The 18,547-nt window shown below is 35.3% G+C and overlaps 1 protein-coding gene across 1 annotated transcript in view; it reads right to left on the reverse strand.

Moving 5' to 3' along the window:
• IFT122 (intraflagellar transport 122) overlaps nt 1-18,547 on the reverse strand; it is a 78,119-nt gene that overhangs the window by 38,630 nt on the left and 20,942 nt on the right. Inside the window, exons 13-18 of the mRNA XM_032209459.1 lie at nt 18,150-18,314; nt 14,127-14,324; nt 10,542-10,682; nt 9,142-9,195; nt 4,046-4,207; nt 99-265 (exon numbers count right to left, since the gene is read on the reverse strand). Coding sequence (XP_032065350.1) covers nt 99-265; nt 4,046-4,207; nt 9,142-9,195; nt 10,542-10,682; nt 14,127-14,324; nt 18,150-18,314 — 887 coding nt within the window. The remainder of the gene's footprint in view (nt 1-98; nt 266-4,045; nt 4,208-9,141; nt 9,196-10,541; nt 10,683-14,126; nt 14,325-18,149; nt 18,315-18,547) is intronic.

Genomic DNA, 18,547 nt, shown 5'->3' on the forward strand with positions numbered 1-18,547 from the left:
ATAAGTCAAGGACTACCTGTAGTAAACAGTGGAAACAAATATCAATATTTCTCTTGAAAACATAATAGCATATTTCTCTAAAAGGCAGCAAAACATACACATCAACCCAGCCTTGATCTCCGCTGATTTCTATGGCCTTCAAATGCTCCCCTGCAGTCATGTACATCTCTACTGCTGCTTTTGGTTCATTGATGTTCTTGGCCCAGTCTGCTTGCTTTGTGATTAGCATCTTTGTATCTTTGGGGTCCCCAGACCCAAGGAATTCCTGAGGAAGTAAATGAAATATTCTTAATTAAGCATTTGCCTCAATTAGCAGTTGCAATTCAGTTTCAACTGGGGTGGGGTGGATTAATTCAACTGGAATTTACAATGTACTATACTAATAAGGGCAAACAGGACAAGCCGAAATGTCTAAATAACTTGATTACTGTTGATTTAATCATGATTTTTATCACAAAGAAAGGGGATGGAAGGGGGAAACCTTTCAAAGTTGAGACAGGAAAAAAAAATCATCTGTAAAAAAGCAGAATTTCATTTTGATGCTAGAGGGGAAAATGCAAATGAAACATCAGTTTTTGATTGCTTTCGGTAATTTGCCAAAGATGACTTTTCTGAGTAAAGTTAAGACTTAGTGTTATTATTCTTTAAAATGCTCTCTCTCACAATATGCCCATGGATTTATCATGAGTCTGAATAAAAACAGGTTGCGTATTTAACAGCATATTCAACACAACTTATGGAAAGAATTAGCAAACTAGGAAGGCTGGAATGTTGTATCTGACCCATGAATTTCAGGGTAACGTAATGTTTTACTGAAGCTCCTTTGACAGTGGTTCTGAAGAGTCCTGGATGGTGGGGAGAAATATTTTTTCCTCAAAAGGTAGTAGCTCAAAAACTAGAGCATGCTAAAGACTCAAATGCTGTCTCTACCATAACCAGGCATGAGATGGGAAGCACTGCTTGCTAAAACATTGGAGCGAACCCTGTTACTTAACCATGTATGACCTTATGGAGTACCTCTAATCCAAGTATTTCTAGAAACTTTTTTGGGGGGAAAATATTTTTGCTTAGAACAGGGCTGTCAAACTCATGCCTCGTGGATTGGATGCGTCATGTGCCGGATGTGTCACATGCTGACCACGCCCATACCCGGTTTAGTGAAAGGGGGAAAATTACGATATGTCATGTGACGATGCCATGACAACGCGACTTTGACACCGCTGGCTTAGAAGAATCTGATATTCTAAGTGGTTCACTTAAAAAGGGCATTCGCCTTTCTTTGGCTGTCAGGAAGCTAAATAAAGAAATGAGACACAATATTTACTTGTATAATTGGATTTGGTAACTGAATTATAAGGAGAAATGTCACTTTCATGGATTGCAATTATTTGTGAGTTGAAAATAATATGTGATTAATATTGCTAAATAAATAACGTCACATGCATATGTAGTTTCTCGAACTGTATCTAGATTAAAGAATATCCCACTGATCAGAGATATTTATAATTACTACATCTCAAGAGATAGATTTTAGAACTCCAGCAGTCTAAGACTAGCTGGTGTAATAATAAATAAAGATACAAAAATTGAAAGAACAGGTAAATTTTGATATAATTATCCAGCAGTAATTGCAGCTCTGATTAAAGCTGCAGAATGAAAAATACTAAGAATGGTCAAACTGTCTTTTTCCTTAATACGTAATAAATAATATCCCCAATTCACTACTCAGTTTTGCATACATAAAGTGCATCAATAGTGGAATAGGAATATCAATCATTCCTATATGGAAACTTTATTTGCATCCAAAAATATTTCATTTTACATCCTAAACATATCTGCCACAAGTTTTCTGAGCTGAAGGAAGCTTACCCATGTGTGGAAAATTTCAGTGGACATTAGAAATGCTAACATTCAAATATTAGCATAATGGCAGATTTCTAGTTCATGAGTTAAATTTATGTATCACCATACATAGTCCTGCCAATTTTAAGCCAAATATTTAATTTAAGAGGAATTTGTAAGAAGTAAATGTTATTCCAATATATAAATGCAATTTGCATTTCAAATGAGAGTTTTCTTTTCCCCTAAGAACAAAATTCAGTAATCTATGTGTGTACATGGAAATGCTTTTGTTCAGTAATGGATAAGTTTAATCTTTAATGAGTGATACTATCCAGTAGACAGCTTTTTTACTTATTCTGATAAGAAAAATATCATGGAAAACTTCCAAAGTCCCCTCAACCGCACATAAAACTGTCACATTTTTCAAATACCATCCAATTTTATTTGTCCCTGGGAATTCAGTTTTCAGACATACATAAAAACAACTTCAGATCTTATTTACAGGAAATAAATATCATTGCAGAGACTGTTTATTCAAAATTGTTATTGCAATACTATATGAGATATATTAGGATTTTAAGTACTCTTGTATGTTTAGCTATACTTTTGTGTAATCATGCATTTTCATCAATACTTTCCTCACATTTTTTTTTACCAAAAGTTTTCTTTCTATCTATCTATCATCTATCTATCTATCTATCTATCTATCATCTATCTATCTATCTATCTATCTATCTATCTATCTATCATCTATCTATCTATCTATCTATCTATCTATCTATCTATCTATCTATCTATCTATCTATCTATCTATCTATCATCTATCTAATATATTTTATATACTTTTTGAAAAAGGATACATGTTTGATCCATTCTTTTCTTAAAATACAATACTTTTCATTGCCCCAAAGAGTTTACTGAAATGGGGCATAATTCCATCTTGGTTTATGCATACTTCAGGAAAAACAAAGTCAGTTTATCTAAGTCTGTTACATACATACAGTTGTATGCAGATCTAGGACTTTATTCACTTAACTGCTTCAAATGAAATAAAAATGCCTGTTTAGCACAAACTTCAATGCAGAGGACCACAGAGTAATTCCTGTTTGTACAGTATTTTTAGTTAGGCTTACAGTGGTATAGATTGTTGTACTTTCAAGTAGTTTACAAAGTCCAGCAGATTTAAGAATTATGATTGGTGACGAATCTTGTTTATACATACCAAGATAAGATGAAAGTGAACAAAAATTAAGCAATGCAGAGATTTATTTTTCTTATCTGCTTTATGAGAATTTTGAGAGCTATGATTATGCTGACATATATGGAAGGCTTCAAGATGGATGGGCTTGGATTATAGTATCCTAAATGGACAAAATGTACCTATTGTCTTGAAAAAAGCAATTGTGTGGTGTATAAAGTATATGTTTGGTGTAGTGATTAAGGCATCAAACTCGAAACTAGGAGACTATGAGTTCTAGTTCTGCTTTAGGTCCAAAGCCAGTTAGGTGACCTTGGACTGGTCACTTTCTCTCAGCCCCAGGAAGGAGGCAACGGTAAACTACTTCTGAAAAACCTTGCCAAAAAAACTGCAGCAACTTGTTTGGCAGCCTCTGAGAATTGGACACGATTGAATGGAAGAAGAAAAAAGGGGGGGAGCATAATAATATTTCAGGTCTCATTTTTTTTCTTAAGTTCCTGGTTGTAAAATAAATGCTCCCTTAAAATAATAAAATTTATCCTTCATATACAATAATTAAAAGACATATATACCACTGAATTCTTTAGGAGGAAAAGGCTGCATGCTTTTGGTGGAAATGTGTGCTACATAATTCTTGATAATTCTCTTTCAAATACACCCAATATCCTGGTCTGACCACAATAATTAGTCTTTGGCAGCAAAAATAAAAGAGTGTGGCTTCTAGCCTTCCTAAGGAAAAACCTTATTAAACTGAAGTTTAAAATGACAATGCTGCTCTGATATGTGTGGTCCTAGGCAATAGACTGCAACATATACATGCTATAACATGAGGCAAATATTACATGATGCGTAAGAAACAATAACACCATCAAATTGATCCTTGGGGGTTGATGTTATTCCTTGAGATTTCTGAAAAAGAGGATGTGTGTAACAGAACCGAACAGCTTGATTCAGGGACACCAAGTCCAAGGAAGTATAAACACCCAGGGAAAAACGCACACATACCTTTGCATAGTCAAACATGCGCAAGTCTGTGTACATATCAAGGGCTAGGTTTTCATGGCTACTTCTTTTGTACAACTTGGCTGCCTCATGGAACTTTCCTTGGTAGGCATAAATCTCTGCTAGAAACAGTTCATTGTTGCTTTCACCACGCTTCTTCCTTTCCTTAAAAAATAAAACAATAAAGGACAGAAATAGTTTAGTGAACATAATCAGGCAGGAAACATGACAGGCTAGAGCATCTGAAAATATTAAGCTATGTTTCACAGAGCTTTTAAACTGATTACTTGCATATAAACCAACTTAGACCTTTTGACATGAACAGCACTGCTTGAAAGCTTTTCATACTAAGTCTTCCAGCTCTTTTCACCTACCCGTAACATTCCAGAAAAACCCGCAAAACACCCCACTATAAAAATAAGGAAAATGCAAAAAAAAATCTTATTTAAAACATCTGTCTGTTTTATAAGAAAATTCAAATCACCTTTAATTAACATATTATTAATAAGATAACAATACTTTCAACACACACATCACAGTGTATATTTATGTATGTATATTTACACACACACACAAATATACGTATGTATATTTATGTTTGTGTATGTGTGTGTGTTTGTGTATTTCAAAGGATTTCATCCATAACATTATTTCTTTAACAAAATGAATAAATATTATGCATTTAGTGATTCCCTTCTCCCAGAAGTCTTCTATAACCTACTAGACCTAATAATTTTAGGAAGCTGTTGGAAGACTGCAGTGGAGAGAGTGAATGGAAAATGTCCTTTTGTGAACTTCTTTAAGTCAGGGCTGCTGAAAATCTGTTGCCATCCAGAAATTGCTCACATAACTTCCAGCTTTTCTCTCTGCTAGCCATGCTACTAAGGCTGATTGATGGGAGTTGACATTTAGTATTATTAGAACCCTATATATCTCCTTAAAATCCACTCATTTCAAGTCACAATCCTATTAAATATTAACTTGCATCACATCTGAATACTATGGATAAAAAAAATCTTCCATTAATATAGCCACAGGTTCACCTGAACTAAGAGTAGAAATTAAACATGAATGAAGGCAAAAAGAGAGCAGAAATCAAACATTTCACGGACTAGAGGAATATTTGATATCCTATTATAACATCTTAATTTCATTTTGAAAACATTTTTCATTTCTTTATAGATAAAATTTAAAGGGCAAAAAATAATGGAGCACAAATATATTGCCTTTTTAAAAAGGGGTATGCAATATATAAATAGAATTGTTACCCAAAACATGCATTTTCAGGTATTAAATTGCAATAAATATACTGATTCAAGAAAAGAATTCAGAGATTGTCTAAATCTCTGTTCCTTTGAGATTAACAGTTTCATTACAGTTTCATTCTTAGGGTATAAGGGCCTGATCACCAATAGCTTTGCACATCATTTATATTAATACATTGTGCATGTGTGTGTGCATGCACAAACACATGCACAAGTGCTGGTCTATAGTCCATTCCATATGATTAATGGACTGTAGCCCAGCACATGTATGTGTGTACGTGCGCACACACACAAAGTATTCATATAAATGATATGCAGAACAATAGGTGATCAGGCCCTTAAACCTAAACTCTTAAGAAATAACATCAATGCAATATTCGCAGTAATGACAAATATAACTCTTCCAGCCAATTTGCCCTTGTGAAATGCTGATTCTATCTACAACAAAGTCCAAGGGGAAATCTGAAAAGAAATACACTCCACACGGATATGTGATGCCATGTATTAATCGACTGAGCATGAAGGACTGAAAAATATTCAAAATTATTGACTAACTAAGAAAGCCTTTTTCACAAACTAGGATTTAAAGAGTTTAAGCCATCCAATTTTTTTAAAGACACAAAAACTAGTTTGACATTCTATTTAATACACTTGATGTTTTTATTTATTTACCATCATGTTCCTGACTATGATCTTTCCCTGGTGAGTTATAATACAAACGTGTTAAAATGAATGCCAAATCACAAAATCATGTTTAGACCATTTTAAAATAAATCCATTAAAATGGAAATATCTAAGAGAACAAAAACAATTAAAAACTTTTTTTAAAAAGAACCAGAGCACACATATTTTAAAGTTTTTTTTAAAAAAAAAACAGCCATGGGAGGGAGCAGCTATATATCAGAAACACTTGACACATTCATCAGTGGAGAGTATAATACAAAAGAAGATTTGATGCTTTGCAGATCAACACCATGTACTATGAAACATAAATGGTCTGTATGATTTAAATGATAGATATAAAACAACGTTCAGTTTCAATTCCTTGAAAGCGCTTCATGGGGACTGGAACAGCAATAAACAGAAGTTTATGGAGTATTTGGTGGAACAACATCCCTGATCCCAATCCTTCTCATTTAATCTCACATGCCACCCAATAGCCAAGTGGAAAACTGGACTGCAAGACTCCAGGAGTTTAACAACTATTTCCTAAGATCAACTGTGGCTGATAACTTGAACTCTGAACAGAAAATAAATACTCATGCTTGAAAGTGACCATGGCTTAGTTTGACACAGTCAAACAGTGTTCCTGGACGAATGCCAAAATAACCATTAAGATAAAAATGATGATCCACCAGGCTTGTATCCTCATTGCCCTCTTATGTCAGCCAATTTTAGTTGTCCAAAAAAAGAAAAGAAAACCCAATCCTAAAAACAACTACTTTCACCGTGCACATTCAGAGTCCACTAGAGTTGGGTAGCCACTAAAGTAAAATTAGCAATAATTTCCATTTTCCTCTAGGATCTAAGACATTCAGGAACTTTTAGGGGGGGGGGGGGGAAGGGCTGATTTATGTATTTGATTTGTCAGATATCAATAAGAATTCTTTTTAAAATATCCTTCAACCATGTAAAGTATAATGGGTTTTCTGGCAGGACATGGAAAAACAAAACAGAACTGTTGAGAAACAAATGACCGAGAAACAACCATGACAGACAAACCACTTCTATGCTGTTTCAAAGAAAACTTCATTGACGTGTCCATAAAGGCATCAGGAGTCAAGATCAAAATCAAAAGAGGCTTTGCTTTCTCTATATCAAGATTAGAAACACTATAGGCAAAGGTTCCCCTCGCATATATGTGCTAGTTGTTCCCGACTCTAAGGGGCGATGCTGATCTTCATTTCAAAGAGATGAAAAGAGATTTTGAAGAGTCAGCACTGTCTGAAGATGCCTCTGTGGTCATGTGGCCAGCATGACTAAACTCTGAAGGTGCACGGAATGCTGTTACCTTCCCACCAAGGTGGTTCCTATTTTTCTACTTGCATTTTTACATGCTTTCAGACTGCTAGGTTGGCAGAAGCTGGGACAAGTAACGGGATCTCACTCTATTATGTGGCGCTAGGGATTCGAACCGCCAAACTGCTGACCTTTCTTATCAAAAAGCTGTGTCTTAGCCACTGAGCCACCGCACCCCTAGAAACACTATAGTGTATGTTAAATTTGACAGTTACTGTCTGATACTGTATTGTTTGTTTGTGATTATGGCAATCAACCCCATAGAAATTTTCATCATTTTTAATTGAGAACATTATAAATTAGTTTCTTGTTCAAACGCATGGCAAAACAAGAAAAATGCAACATTGGATGGGCAGAGTTCCACTTATAACTATTTGGGTTTTGTTTTTTTCTTCACCCTAGAACTTCCACATCCACACTGAAAATTTGAATTAGAAATTAGGAGGGGCTTCAGTTCAGAGACTGGAGGCAACTGGGAATATAAAACAGTCATGGTGGCGCAGTAGTTAGAATGCAGTACTGCAGGGTATTTCTACTAACTGCCAGCTGCCGGAAGTTCAAATCTCACCAGGCTCAAGGTTGACTCAGCCTTCTATCCTTCCGAGGTCGGTAAAATGACCCAGATTGTTGGAGGCAACGTGCTGATGCTGTAAACCACTTAGAGAGGGCTGTAAAGCACTGCAAAGCAGCATATGTCTAAGTGTTATTGCTAAAAGAATTAAGAATCATACTGTTGGATTATACGCTCCTCTAAACTGAAGGAACTTTACAAAATCCCTCAAACACCAGCATTCTCCCCAGTGAAAGAAATGGAAATCTTGATCTGTTGTGACCTGCTGTGAAATGAATGATCCACAGGTAGGTTTTTATCATAACATAAAATCATCTACAATTTTTATGCATATATACCATGTTAGTATGCATAAGCATTATCAGAACCAAGTGATGTGGACTGCTACTTTAAGGACAATCACAGTCTTCTAAAAGCAATGGCCTCAACAATCTCACCTGATTGTTGTTTTTTTGCCATTAAGAATCAGGAAAATAGATCTGTGGAGCACCTAGGTTAATTTGTTCACTGTTAAGTATGCCTGTATCTTTCAGTCCTTTGAAAGGCACTGAGAACTAAGAATATTTCATTAAAAAAAAACCAGTGAATCCAACTTGTAAGCCTTTATCCTCAATTATTTGGGTATTTTACAACTCTTATCCTGAAGCTGCCAAAAACTGCAATACGTAAGACATTAGTCAAATGACTTAGTGAAAGTGATTTAAAGCATACTTAATATCGTCACTAACAATCAGCTCCCCATTCAGAATTTGTCCCACACATAATTTTTTCTTGACTTTGAAGATGGAAACAGAGATCCTCTTTTACCACAATTATCCACCCAGCATAACAACTCCTATATTCTTTTCTTATGTGTGTTTTCTGTATCAAAAACTACAGTACTTAATTCAGAAAACTGTCAAATTCCTCCTTTCTCCTCCTTCTTTTACCCTCTACAAGAAGAAAAAAAAATTCCAGCTACGCAGAAATAATCATTCATGGGAATGAAAAGCAATCCTTTCCCCGGGAGAAAAATGGCAGACAGATTAGAGGTGGTCAGTTGTCTGCTTTCAGAAAATCCTTCAAAGCCTCTTCTTTTTATTGTTTTATTTGTATGTATCCCTCATTACTACAGATCAGAACTTTCTTACACTCCTCCCTTTTTTTAAAAAAAAAAAAAACCTCTTGAACATACCTATTCCCCCTTCAACATTCTACTAGGTCAATTCTGTACTCATCTTTACATTGTCAAAAAATTTTTTTACCTCAATGCTGCTTATGAGTTCTAAATACTGAAGATCTCGCATTCTGGTAAACGCCTACTGAAACACAGGAAGAAATATATCAGCAATATAATATCATGCATAGTAAATAATCAATCAGTTCCCTACATCTTGCAACTATTACGAATACTAAACAAAAATTATGTTAGAGGCAGTTGGTAATCGCTAAGATTTACTATATGTTCAATGTTCTTCGCCTTTTAAAAAGAAAAAAGACAAGATGTAGTTTTTAACCAAATATCTGCCTGAGCCCACTACATGAGAGATGAATTATGCAGATTTGCAGTCTTACAGACAGCCTGCCATTTGCATTCTTTTAGAAAGAGAGGTAAAAGAGGCCATCTATGTCAACCCTCTCTCAACAGAGGGAGAGGGAACTGACATCATCTATCTCCAGTCTACAACACAGTCCTTTCAACAGTTCCAAGAAGGCTCCGCACCCATTTGCACCACTCAGGTGACCCTGATGACACAGATAAACCTCCAGGTGACCTTAATGACCTGCTAAAAGAATGCAAATGACCAGCTGTCTGCAAGGAGTATAAATCCTTTCATTCCCCACTATCCAGCCAGAGCTGAAGAGCTTCTTGGATGACAAGCGAAATTTCTTCAAAGAAAAAGCAGTTGCCTCTTGACAAAAAGCACCTTTGGGACAAGGCATGGCCTGGAAGCAAGGAAAAAAAGTTTATTAAACTTATTCAAATAGACTGATTTCCTCCTCAAATATTGAATCCCTCCTCCCTGCTACTTCCAGCACCACCACCATCACTTGGCACTGCTCATATAGTGTTGGAAACTTGACATCTTGCAATCAGAATTGATGTAATGAAGGATGGAAGTGTGGTCCACCCCCCCCCCCCCTTTCATCCCAATCAGCCAGTTTACATAGAACGCCATGAATTTTTTTCAAAAAAGGAGAAAGAAATTTGGGGGTTTCACAATCACTGCTTCTGTGACAAGGGTGGGAAACCCACATGTATATATAAACACATTCACAAACATACAAACAGATAATCTTTTGTCTTGGTCAGAGCACCTGGACAAAAGACTGGCAAGATTCCAGAGAATATAGGAGAGGGATGGGAAGCAGGAAAATGACCAAGGGAAAGGAGGGGCTGTGTTTCCATATAGCAATGTTCCCTGCAATATAAAAAAGGAGGAAGAATTATCCTCTTCTTTTGCATCAAGGTTGTGGCAAAGGCATTTGTGAATGTTCAGAATGAGTGCTGCGGAGGGAAGCTGAATGGAGGAGTAAACATGTAAAATTAAATTTAGAAAAAATAATTTGTCATTCAAGTACAATGCGTACTTCATAATGACACAATAGTACTTATCAATTAACAGAAATTAATGAAGATCCAAATGCTCAGACAAAATTTTACCTTTTTAGCTGTTTCAAATTCAAGTCCTTCTAAAGCCTCCATAGCCAGTTCTTTCCAATCCGTATCAGTTACACCTAAACAAGCAATCTTATAGGCTTCTTTGAACAGTTTTCTTTCCAAGTATTGATACATAGGTGCTGACTGCAAATATTCGTTTAAACCAAAATAAAATATTGAGATGTTACTTCTGTTTTCAAATATTAAGAGGCAAAATATCACATTCATATCAGATTATATGAGTATAAATGCGAAATGATTTTTTGCCCTTCCCATCAGAAGTGAAGTAAATAAACTTAAATCATATGACAATCATTTCTTTTGCATGTAAAATTATGTAACTCAACCAAAGCCTTCAATCAACTTAAGGAAATCAGTCGCACTAGCTAGATCAATGATTACAGATATAAACTTGAAACATATTAGAATGCAAAGATTTATTTCTTTATTAAACAAATATATGTAGCTGCCCAACTTGCTAATAGGTGACTCCAGGCAGCTTACAACATTTGATGTAGTTTGTACATCGTTGAAATCCTGGATGCATATTTGACTATCCATTTCTGCCAAGATTTAGGAATAGTAAATCACATTGTTTTATGTGCCTCATTGGATCAGGATATTTTTTTTCTGGTAACAATTGTCACTGAAAACATATTTCTGACAGCCGTTTCTTACAAACTGAGTTTTATAGAAAAAAAACTGAATTTATTCCACAACGTTATCCCTTGGCGATTTTGTTCTTTTGCCAAACTGTTCTTACAGATGGCAGTTTGTTTTCTTCTTCATACAAGCAACAGAATGTAATTACTCTATCCTCATTTACGGCAGTCTTTTAATGTTTAAAAATGATTCCCACATAATTATCCATTTTAATCTTCTCTTCCCTTACGGTCATGATGGTACCAACCCATAATTATATCCATATTTTTTGCACTTACTGCCTTACTGCTCTTATCAAACACCCTATCATTCTTGTGCTATATCAAGTCCATTATTTAGGCAATAACAGGGAATTAATTTTATAAAGTCTGACTATTATCTAATCTAATAGAGACTAAGTATATGTTTCAATGATAAAATGGCATCTGTTAATGGAATGAAATCTTTGTTCCTCTTCCACATGCCCAGAATCTGTTCCTGGTGTTTATAATATAGGATGGTAGAAAGAAACAGCAAATTGGTGGAATGGGAAGATATAAATGCAGTCCATTGAGTCAACATTTTTTTCTTGCTTCCTGCCTTCTCTTATTTCATCTGTACTGAATTTTACTATCTTCTGTGTGATGCTTTTATCTATGATTTGCAAAACTTAACATGCACCTAGTATTTGGGGTCATTTTCTTCAATAAATAAATGAACAAGTACTGCACAATGTTTTTGACTCATTTTGTAAATTGGATTGCTTTATGTGTTATGATCTGTAGAAAACAGATTATCTTTTAGGTCGTATTTATGCAGAAATATTGAAAATTTAAAAGGGGTCATAAACTTTTAAAGCATCACTGTACATACTTTTCCTTGTCTACAAATTATTGAGGGTTGCTAAATTTTATCAAATTTATCAAGATTAAGTTACATCCCAAAATGAGTGAATAGAATTCTGTTTATACAACAGGAGGCATCATACTCATATATTTCCACCTTTCTATCAAAGCTTTTATAGAAGATTTCCCAACTTTTTCAAACAGCTTATGCAAAAAGGAGAAAAATATTCTATTAACAAATGGCAGTAATAAATATAATGCAGTTTTTGGAATTTAAAGACAGGGTTTTTGGAATACATAGGGACATTTGTATAGTGGTGGTCTGTGACCCTTTAAAGCAGCTATGCCTTTTTCCAGAATTGTGCTGCTTTCTAGGATTGCAATGCAATTCCAGGAAAAGATGCATTTCTTTTATAGAGTTGCAGATTAATGTTACATCACCTGTATGTTCCATAGCACCTATCGGTCTTTGAATGTAAAATGCTGTGCAGTCTTACAGCAGGTATCTTCATACACTTTAAAATGTTTCTAAACCTTTACTTCTGAGTCATCAGTAATTTTTGCAAAGCAGTATCTTGTTCCTAACTGAACTATATTTAAGCCAAACCAATTTAATCCAGATTCAATCCAAACCTTTCTTAAGGCCTGCAATATCTCCTCGGTTTCTTTTCTTTTAAATAAAAGACAAGTAGAGAATAAGTAAAATCCAAATTCTAAGAATAACATCCTTGTATGTTCAAAGCAGTTACGTTTGAAATATCTTCTGTTAGTTCTTGTCAGTTGTTTATGGACACAAAATATGCTTTCATATGTAAAGCGAAAGGTTCAGCAGAAAGGTTTAGTATCCTTTTAACAAAGAATACTAAATATGAGTATTAATCATTTCACATGAATTCATAGTTTCATGGAGTAAGTAAGATGTCTGGTTGAAATATTCATAACTAGGCATAATGCAGGTAGTCCTCATCTTACGACCACAATAGAGCCCAAAATTTATGTTGCTAAGTGAAACAGAGAACTTTGCTCAAGTTTGTGACATTTCTTGTCACAGTTGTTAAGTGAATCACTGCCATTGTTAAGTTAGTAACATGGTTGTTAAGTGAATCTGGTTTCCCCATTGACTTTGCTTGTCAGAAAGTCGCAAAAGGAAATCATGTGACTCCAGGACACTGCAACGGTCATAAATGAGTCAGCTGCCAAGTGTCTGAATTTTGATCACGTGATCATGGGGATTCTGCAACGGTCATAAGTATTAAAAACAGACATAAGTCCTTTTTTCAGTTCTGTTGTAGCTTTGAACAGTCACTAAATGAACTGTTGTAAGTTGAGGACTACCTGTACAAAGCCCTCTGTGCTTACTGTACCAGCTAGTTCTTATTTATTCAACAAGTCAAAACAAATGGAACTCTTAAGTTAACATAGTTTCCTGAAATAATCTGGACAAGCCAGAATCTCAAAAACAATTTTAATTATGAATGAAAATCCTTATTAAGCTCTAAGATGCTCATTGAACTGGGCAACAAATCATTACTGTTCCTATTAGATGATTAACTGATTCTCATATTTCCAGTCATGCCTAAAGAATTGTTTTGTTCACAATATAAGTTTCTTGGAAACAAATAGCATTTATTGCTGCCCTAAAACGTTTTAACGCCTATTATCCAAACAAATCACTAAGCAAGAACGTGCAGAGAATCAGTACTTGACTGGCGTTTCACCAGGACAAAAACATGATTAGAAACAATAAAAAATTAAATAATTTTCTCGGGCTCGATTTTTAAAACATAAAATAGAGGAGGGGAAAGTGGTAAATAGAAAGAACAGCATTGGATTATCAAATAAGGAATATAATGAAAAGTTTTTGCCTACTTGGTAGTCTTGTATAATTTTTTTTAACTCTATGGCAGGAAAATTGAACACATCACATTCTACTTTCTCCCCCAAACATACTACTATAGGCATGAGTCATATGAGAAAAAAAAGCAAATAAATGAGTAAAACATTAATTATAACTTAGAAATGTTTTAGGAATGTTAGACAAAATAACGTTCATGTTAACGTTCATGTTAGTGCAAAGATGAAATGAATGAGGTAACATTACCTGGGGAACTTCAACAGCAGTCATAGAAAAAACATGAAGGCAAAAAATTTTGGAGCCATTGTATCCTACTACAAATCCCTGAAGTTTCTGCTGATGGACAGGAAAATTGCTAGCTTTGATATTGAGATATCCCCCTCCAGAGAAACAAAGCATGTCCTCACACTGTGTGTTCCAAGCCACACTGTTAGCATTGGGTTCCTAATGAGACCGTTAAACAAAATATTAATTAAGCAATAAACATATTTTTAAAAAACAGACAGCATTAATTTAAAGCAATTCCCCCCAATTTGCTACACCAATATATCTAGCGGATCAGTGTTAGCAAATATGATTAGCATATGCAACAGAGCCTAAAATATTTTAGAGTTTTTAATATTTCAGAGTATTTTTTTAGCTTTGTATTGCAGAACAAAATATTTTTGGTCAATTAGATTCTAAAAGGACAAAAAAATAACTATTTGCAGTAATAAAATTTACTTGGCTAAAACACCAATGAAATGAAGAATAGGGCTAAAAATCCCCATTTCAAGGGGATTGATATAGAAGCTGTCTTTATTGTGTTATCAATTGTATTGACTTGTCAGAAAAATACACCGCTTCAAAATTAGAACTGCATGATGTTTGATTATATCATTTTTAAAAGACATATATTCTGCATAAGTGATCATTTAAAAATGGAACCTGAACATCTGCCATGAAGGCAATCCAATTATGATCAATTCCGCCCATTGCTCAGTAAAAGCAGGAATACGAGACCCAGATATTTGTATTATTATGTGTCAATATCCGCTGACCAAACTGAGAATACTAGAATCTTTGGGGAACATATAGAAATAATTCTTTAGAAACTGCAATTTAGTTTGAAGATTCTTCAGCAGTTGTATTTGCCACTAGAAAGTCCACTTTCAAGTGAAAGCATCCTGAGTGAAATTATGAAGGCCTTGAAGACATATAGTGTAGGGAGTAAATGTATAATGAGGCAATACTGAGAAACTTCTTGAAAGGCAATGCACAATACAGAGCATTGGAGTGAAGGTTGTTATGGCCTGTTTGGAAAGGCAGGAGTTCCATTCTGCTTACCCTCTAGAAATCTACTATTTTACATAAATGTCATCCAAACTGAAGGGTCCTTGGGGCTCTTTGAAGTTGGTTGTTTTCTTGCAGATGTTTCATTACCCAAACCAGGTAACAGTACAGTCTTCATGTCTATGGAGCTTCTCGGTCATCCAGGTCATGGTTAGCTCAAAGGTGCTTTGTCAAGAGACAACTTGATTTTTCGGTTTTTCTTTGAAGATGTTTTGCTTCTCATCCAAGAAGTATATTTTTCCAAGCTTCTTCAGAAAGGTTCTTCAGAAAGTCCAGTTGCCTCTTAGAAAAGCACCCTTGGGTATGCTAATCTTCCAACTCTTTTGTACATCTTTGGCATGGATTGTTTTTGAAGAAAGGAATAATGTCATTATCTTTACTTGACTCTGATATACAATTTTATTTAAATGTCTGATAACTAGACAGTCAATGCAGCTCTGGATAATTAACCCATTCCACAGAGAAATGTTTGTAGTGCATGCAGGACCTTCAAAAACCAGAGCCTCAGCAACAGCAATAAGAATGTCTACGGGCATTTTGATGTTCCTTAGAACTGTAGAGAATAAAGGAAGTCATAAAGAAGACCTGGGATGGTGTTATATCAGATTTATTAGTAACCATATATCAGTTAACTCTTCTAAGGACCCACTATAGATACATGGAAATAGATCTCTGAGAGGAAAGTTTCAATTCAACGATTCAGCTTTAGAATGTAATTTCTTTCTTCAGCTTGACAGAAAAAAATTGGCAGACTGCATACTTTCTAGGAAGAAGCTGGTTTTACAACTAATTTCTAAAAGATGGGTTAAGGCTTATTTGCTGAGGTTTTCTTTTGCCCAGAATCTGGAGGATGGGATTGTAGGAATCTGACTCTCAGTTTTTATGACCCTATTTCCTGCAGGTATTTGGAAGTTTGTCACTTAGATATGAACAAAGAAAAAGGAGTCTCCCAAATGCCTGCTTTTAGTTTTATTTGAATCACAACTCCATGTGAGAGGTTTTCTGAGGACAGGCATTCTTGGAAAGTGCCTGAGAGCCTGTGAAGAATCGAAAAAGCTATTGTTGTCTCATCTTGTTGAGTTTTTTTTTCTTTTTTGCATATGCTGCTGGTTGAAAGAATTCGGTGACAGATTCATCCAAAAGAATTGACAGGAATTGTCCTGTACTGCTTAGTATATTTTACCTAAGAAGCAATGACCTCTTATTTTAACTTCTTTGTCTAACGAAAGGAGACTTCGGTCTATTATGGTAGTGTCTGCTTTGTTCTGCTTTAACAATGGATTGGCTAATTCAATGAAAGCTGCCTGTTTAATCATCTGAAGCCTAGAAGGAAGCCTTGGGAGATCAGTCACAAGTAAGAATGAGAAAAGACAAAGTTTTCTTTAGTAGATCTTAAATTGTGTCCATTATTTCCTGCTAAATAGCACCACCTTCTGGCCACATATTGCATCACAAAGAACCTCCTCGCCTCCAAATTGTATTTAATACAAAAAGTGCCAGACTAAGCAGCCCTGTTTTGCATTCCAATTCAAACGGTCATCCTGAATAGTCTCAGAAGGTCTACCTAACAACTGCTGCACATATGAAGTTATTCTTAGTGGCAGCACCTGCCTGAACAAATAAATGGCAGAAAAGTCTCCATTTATTGATGCTAAATTTGGTTCAGAGAATTGTCACTGCAGCACAGCCAAAACACCTGATGCTGAACAATAGCAATGGGCACATTATGGCTGGAGGTTTAGTTGCTACTATATAAAATCTTGTTTTTGGGGTGGAGGATGAGTATTCTGTTGTACCATGTAATCTAGCTTTCTTTCTGCCTTCAGGCTTCAAATCAAGCTGCTTCTCCTGTGAAACCATTATTAAGCCTAGTGAAAGAAGTGGGATAAGGTGGGGGGTGGGGTTTAAAAGCAGAAAACAGCAAACATCCGAAACAAACCTTTTCACTGGGAAAAGAAGGCTATTTTAAAAAGTGAGACTTAATAGCAAGATATCAGGGCAAGAAAATTTAGTTCAATCAAGTAAGGAGCAGGTGAGGCAGGACAAATTCTGACCTGGAAAAAGACACAGAATGATAGCTAAAGAACCAGCTCTGCAAAAGCAGCCCACAATTCCAGCTTTATCTGCATGACAAAAAAAGGTAAACCACCATGGTATGCTCCCTACAACAATCGGAAAATATGTTTAAAATGTGTATTCAAAATCCTAATCATTATAATCAAACATGCACACAAATGATCTGAATGTATAAGGTTCCATTTTTCTCCCTCTGTTCAAGTGATGCAACATCTCTTACACAGTTTTTGAAGGATCCAATCTTGGCCAGTCACCAAGACCAGAAGTTTAGCCTTCTGAATTTTCAGGTTCATGCTATAACCCATCTTTAGCAAACTTCTCTCTCACCAGAATGTGTCTTTCTTGCTTTACTTTTCTCCCCACAAAAAGTAATTTTCCAGGTTTTGGGTTTTTCAATATTGGAATTTGGTTCAGATTTATATCCTTAAATATTTAAATTGTTGTTTTCTGGAAAAAGTCTGGTTTATAAATAGATAATCCCATTCAGAGTGAAACTGCCAGACAACTGTAAGATACTTCAGCTCTTCTTCCTTTTTTGCCTCTTGCTAGTATAAAATCTCCTACAGTTTTTGCCTCCTATGGACATAATCAATTGGTGCAATATCTTTTGGTGTGAATACATAAATTAGCGGAGGTAACTGTTAAACTATCAATCAATAGCCCTACTCCTAACCCAATTGAGCAGGGTGGGGGGAAGACATCCAAGATCAAATATCGTCAATGGTGTGTGAAACTCACTGGTGGGTAAAAATGTTTTGGCAAGCAAAAAAGAAACAAGAGCCAAATGGCTCCTTTCTCACTGTTTTAGGGAAAAAATTCTTTGAAATTCAAGGTGACGTATGAATATATAAAAACATTTACCTGAAACAGTAATTCTTTGGTGTTAATATCATAGACCAGACAGGTATCATTTTCATCAACTACTGCCAGTTTGTTTCGAGATGCACTCATATCCAGGCAACGCACGGCTGTCGATTGTTTTAGCAAAACAATTGCAAAAGGATTGTCCACAAAGATCTTGAGAATCTGGATATAATTACATCCTGAGAGTTAATAAAGCCCATATTGGAAAACTGAAGTTCTCATCTGCTAGTCAGATGAAATGATTTTATGGAATCCAGAGCCCTGGGAATAATCATTCAGACAAATTAGACAAATTGACTGCTTCTGCATTATATGTAAAAGACATGGAGACAAATAACGGTTGATTGAGAGGACAATCATAGAGCATATTCTGTAAAAAAAAAAAACATTTAACT

Source organism: Thamnophis elegans, chromosome 2 (assembly GCF_009769535.1).
Source record: "Thamnophis elegans isolate rThaEle1 chromosome 2, rThaEle1.pri, whole genome shotgun sequence".
Taxonomy (NCBI): domain Eukaryota; kingdom Metazoa; phylum Chordata; class Lepidosauria; order Squamata; family Colubridae; genus Thamnophis; species Thamnophis elegans.